Raw genomic sequence first — 5,668 nt, forward strand, 5'->3', positions numbered from 1 at the left:
CCTCAAAAATCCAGAACCGATAAATCAAACATTTCCCATTTTGAACTGTGAGAACTTTTGTTTCCTGAACACATGAAGCACACACAGTTTTTTTCCTTTTATGATGTCTCTGCTTCCTACTGAACTTTCTAACTTGGTTCATGTGCTAAAAGGGCAACATTGCATAGTTTATACTGGGGCTGTTCAAGGAAGCTTTACATATTTGATTTTTGACAACACATAGCATATACAATCATGAATTTCAGTCATATGTACAAACATTTCAGTGCAATCATAATTTATTGTAGATTTATAAGATAAATTCGAAGTGCATAAAACACTTGAAACACCAACATAAACTAATTTCTTCAACCTTCAATCTTTTTATGTCAAGATAATTTTCATTATTAGACTCAACTTTATTCAGAATGATTAGTGAGTAACAGTTTTCATATATTGTGTTCCATATATATATATATATATATATATAGTGACAGGGGGTAATATTTTTGTCTCAAACCTATTATGCAAGTTGGTAGGTTGAAAGCTGAGACGGTAATTTTGTAGTTTATCATCATGAAACAGTGTATTTAATATCCTAGTCTATGTAATTACCCTTGCCAGAGTCTTAGCATTGCACCACCCAGAGTCTGAATGACAGTGTCTCCTAGAGTGAGGTAAGGAACTACGATCCTAGAGAAATCAGTTCAATTGTTTTAGCAACAGGAGAGGGAAAACAATACAAAATGCGAGTTTACAAACATGACAGCTAAGGAAAACAGAAACTCACTTAACATGCCACTGCTGACTGGCATGTCTGTTATCACAACAAACATTTCAAAAGCCACCGCTGTTCTTCAATTTAAATGAGCAACAAAACAAGCCTGATTCTTAAATAAATAGGAGTGCAAAACAATCCGTGTCAATGCCATCCTTACAAATCAGTGGTTCAAGGGTCCTGTGTGTGTACAAACAACATAAATTGCAAAAAGACCTTAAAAAAATAACCGTGTATACGAATTTGCTACTTGCAAACAGCCAAAAGAAGACAAGTAAACTGCCTGAAGCACAAATTACGGGGGGGGGGTCCCCAGGAATATTCGGGGGTGCAAACAAAACTATGCTGTTTGATTTTTTGCACAGCGTCAATTACAATAGTTCTAATTACCAAGCAAGAAAGCTTTGCTCAACAACATAAAAAACAGTCAACGTAGAACATATTTTTTTTTAATTTTTGTTTAGAGAAATGATTTGTGCTTTTGATTTGAAGCCAACTCGCCCTAACGTGCAGTCGAGAGACTGCAAACGAAAAAGAAATAACAGAGATAGCGCTGGTGACCAGGATTAAAAGAAAGCAAAACAAGGCAGAAGACGTCTGTTATAAAGCTGGGTGTTCAGAAGAGGATGCGGGCTCAACCTAGGCTCGCTACTTTTCCGAAGGCTTGCCAAAAAAAAAAAAAAAAAGGTCCTGTCCACTCTGGGCTGTTTTTCACTCCACTACCTCTGAGTGCAATCACCAGGCAAGAAACTGCGGGAGACGTCTGCTGCGAGGCACACCTGGCCCTCGAAGGAAAATGAGTACTTTCTTGCCTTTCGGAACAGTCCCAAACACTTTCATAGACTCCCCCCACCCCACCCCCAACCCCCTTCACCAGGCTTAACCCTCTTCCTCGCCAGTTTCTGAAGCTCTGCTCCTCGGGTGTAGGGCTTTCATCCTCCAGGAAGAGCCGCCTGCAGAGCCCCAGCAGCGCTGGGCCGAACAGGGGCAGCCGCGGGCGACACCAAGGATTGCCAAGCTCCAAACAGTGCGCAGACTCCGCGGCGCGCGGCGGACACTCCACTCGCCTAAACCTGCACTCAAAGTGAAAAAAGAGTAGGAGGAGGAGTGTTGGGAGGGGGCGATCCTGTTAATTCCAGGTCCGGGAGGGGGACGGGAGGAGGCTCCGCTGGTCCCTCCTCCCTCCTGGGCTCCCGGCTCCTCCTCCTCCGCACACCCAGGATATACACACACACACTCACACACGGCCGCGGCTGGACATGCACACCCAGCGCCCGCTGCCGGCGCCGACACTCGCAGGTGGCGACACTCACCTGAGCCGGTCTGCAGTCGCCTCGGGAGCGCCGGAGCGACAGCCTGGGCCCGGAAGGGGCCCGGAGCAGGGAGAGCAGGAGCGGCCCCAGCGCGGACCTGCGATCTGAGGTGATAGCACGTTTTCTTTAACCCCAGTCCTTCAGGACCTGGATCCCCGCACCCATCCAGCCCGCGGCGCCCGGAGCAGCCGGGACAGAGGGGCTCGGTGGCGCGGCACCCACGCGGGCGCACGCTTCGAGGCGCGCTCACCGAGAGGGGCGCGGCTGAGCCGGGGCCGGAAACTTAGGAGAAGTTAGTTGTAAGTGTCTCGGCTGCAGCGACCGGAGCGGGGAGGAGAAGGCGCCCGGGCCTGGCCCGCCGCGCTGCCCCGAGCCACCCTCCACGCCTGGAGTGCTCCGGAAGCCTGAGACAGTCAGCGCGCCCGGGGGAGCTGGGAGCCAAGGGAACAAGCATGGCCCGGGGGACAGCCTGGAGCAGCGAGTCGGAGAACCCGGACAGTCTCCACTGAGGCCAGGCGACTCAAGCTAACTCAAAACCTCAGCCCGCTTCCTTCCTCGCCTCTCCTGCGCCAAAGCCCGGGAGCAAGCCTCTCCAGGCAGGTGCCCGGGGACAGCGCCTGCCCTCAGCGTAGCTGTAGGATTGGGGGGTTCATCAGAGCGCCCTGACCCCGACGCAGAAGACCGGCCACTGCAGTGTTTGTGTTTCCGTCCCTCGCCTTGCTCCGGGCTCCCAGACCCTCCCCCTCCTCTTCCTCTTCGCGGCCACCCCTCCCCCACTCCCATCTGCTTCTGTCAAACGAGAAAGTCAACGGGGAGAACCCAAACACTCCAGCCGCCGAGAGCCCCCTTTGGCACTTGGCAGCACGCGGCGGTGGGCTCCGAGGCTCAACTTGGTGGATCCTCCATCGCTCAACTTTCCGGACTGCTTGGCGTTTAAGGCTTTGAAGACGGAGGAGAGGGGAGAGCTGAACCAGGCAGTGGCCACCTGCAGGGAGTTGGCGAGCCAAAGCAACGGGACAGAAGGACGAAAAGCAGAGGGCAAAGTGCCACCGCGGAGAGGGGACACCGAGGAGAAGTTCCAGGGTCCCGGAGAGAATTTTTTCTTAGAGCTCGGCCAGACAGACCAAAGCGGCCTGGGACACAGCGTCCCGGCCCTGGGCTGGTCGTCTGGTCCCCTCTTCCCGCGCGGGAGCTACGCGGGGACGCACGGCCTCCCGCTGAGCCGGTCCCCACTGGCAGCCAACATTGATTTCCTCCGGGCGGAGGCCGAGGGCCCGGGTGGCGGCGGCGGGCTGCAGCCGCGGCTCGGCGACAGCATGTCCAAGCCGGTGGACCACGTCAAGCGGCCCATGAACGCCTTCATGGTGTGGTCGCGGGCTCAGCGGCGGAAGATGGCCCAGGAGAACCCTAAGATGCACAACTCGGAGATCAGCAAGCGCCTGGGCGCCGAGTGGAAGCTGCTCACCGAGTCGGAGAAGCGGCCGTTCATCGACGAGGCGAAGCGCCTGCGAGCCATGCACATGAAGGAGCATCCCGACTACAAGTACCGGCCGCGGCGCAAGCCCAAGACGCTGCTCAAAAAGGACAAGTTCGCCTTCCCGGTGCCCTACGGCCTGGGCAGCGTGGCGGACGCCGAGCACCCGGCGCTCAAGGCGGGAGCCGGGCTGCACGCGGGCGCGGGCGGCGGCCTGGTACCCGAGTCTCTGCTCGCGAACCCCGAGAAGGCGGCCGCCGCCGCCGCCGCTGCCGCCGCGCGCGTCTTCTTCCCGCAGTCCGCGGCCGCCGCTGCTGCTGCCGCCGCCGCCGCCGCTGCGGGCAGCCCCTACTCGCTCCTTTGACCTGGGCTCCAAGATGGCAGAGATCCGTCGTCGTCGTCCGGCCTGCCGTACGCGTCGTCGCTGGGGTACCCCACGGCGGGCGCGGGCGCCTTCCACGGGCGGCGGCGGCGGCTGCAGCGGCCGCGGTGGCCGCCGGGGCACACGCACCGCACCCCAGCCCGGGCAACCCCGGCTACATGATCCCGTGCAACTGCAGCGCGTGGCCCAGCCCGGGGCTGCAGCCGCCGCTCGCCTACATCCTGCTGCCAGGCATGGGCAAGCCTCAGCTGGACCCCTACCCCGCGGCCTACGCGGCCGCGCTATGACCCCGCGGGGACCTGTGCACGCACGTGTACATATGTATAGGTACGAGACTCGCGGCCTTCCGCTGCGCCCTCGGGCGACCGGGGGCCCGGTTTGTATGTACATATGTGTATAGATGTCAGGCAGAGGCGGAGGTGCCAGTCGGGGCTTGAGAGGCCGAGCCCTCGAGGGCGCGGGCGAGAGTGTGCGTGGCTTCGCAGGATCATTCCCCAGCCGCACTTCTGCAGCCAACTTTTAAGGAGAGCGGTTGTTAGCGCCAGCAGTTGGTGTTTGCTTTGCACTTCGGAACCTGTTGCGTTTTGACCCACGGAGGTGGAGGAGAAACTTTATGACATGTTGGGCTTTCCAGTTTTGTTGGTTGGATTTTGCTTTTTGCGTCTCATCCTTCCTCTCCCCGGTCCCACTTGGTCCCTGTTGCATGCGCTCGGTTCTGATGTTCGGTCTGAAATAGCTGGCCAAGGGGAGAGCCGGTGTCTTTAGCCTCTTAGAGTAGGGTGGCTCGGGACTGCCTTACTCCGCGATTATACCTTGAATTCTGCAGACCTCTGCAGAACACACCCCGGATCTATTCTTGACCAGTGAGTGACCAGCTCGAATCCGGCCTTTTGTATGAGACATGGTCACCGTTCCTTTTGTTTCATCCCATGTGCAAATCAAAGCAAGACCTTTTATTTTCCTTCTTCTTCCCCAAGAACAAGAAATGCAAAAAAATAAAAAATAAAAATACGTGTGAGGTGGAAGTTGTCAGTTCGGTAATCTACCCCTGAGTTATCTACTACAAGTCTCTCTGAGTCCGCTGGCTTGGACTTGTGATGCAGTTTACGAACGTGTGGAAAGTACACATGCTATTTCCCCTCAAGGCTGAGTTCACCTTACGATTGTAAATGCGTGTGTGTCAGTGAAAACATTGAGCCTTGGGAAATGCGTTATTTTCGTTGCCCTAAATTTGAGTCGGTTTTGGACTCAATACATGTTGAACAAATGTCAAAGTTAACTTTTAAGAATTGCGGAACTTTCAGAATCGCAATTTTATCTAATATTAAATCAGACTTTTTTGTCTGGGTCGTAATTATATATTTATTACTTAGCAAAACTGGAAAAAAAAACCCAGAAAGCACAGAATTGTTTTTGAAAGCTGCCTCTCATCGACTAGTATTCCTCTCCCAAGCTGAACTGTTTTTCAGAGCTACCTTCCCATTTCGCTTATTTTCTAGGCCGCCTGCAATTCACTTGCAAATTATGATAAAACACATTTAAAAAAATTCCTCAAAGTATAGCTTTTTTTGTTTCTTTTCAAATGTATATATTTTGACTAATGTTTGTGAATGAAGTTGCTAACATGTATTTAGTTTCATTTTGACTTTATGTAAGATAAAGTTTTAAAAGTTTAAATATTTGGTTTTAACTTTTATGTGTAAATGGTTTCCTTGTGCGATCTTCTAATTTAATATTAGATG

The 5,668-nt window shown here is 53.4% G+C and overlaps 1 protein-coding gene across 1 annotated transcript; it reads left to right on the forward strand.

The window, feature by feature from the left end:
* Positions 1-2,712: 2,712 nt before the first annotated feature.
* On the forward strand, positions 2,713-4,207 carry Sox21 (SRY-box transcription factor 21). Its single transcript, XM_032918069.1, has one exon. The coding sequence runs from the start codon at positions 3,387-3,389 to the stop codon at positions 3,906-3,908; it is 522 nt and encodes a 173-aa protein (XP_032773960.1). The 5' UTR covers positions 2,713-3,386; the 3' UTR covers positions 3,909-4,207.
* Positions 4,208-5,668: the final 1,461 nt, after the last annotated feature.

This window comes from Rattus rattus, chromosome 12, assembly GCF_011064425.1.
Source record: "Rattus rattus isolate New Zealand chromosome 12, Rrattus_CSIRO_v1, whole genome shotgun sequence".
NCBI lineage: Eukaryota > Metazoa > Chordata > Mammalia > Rodentia > Muridae > Rattus > Rattus rattus.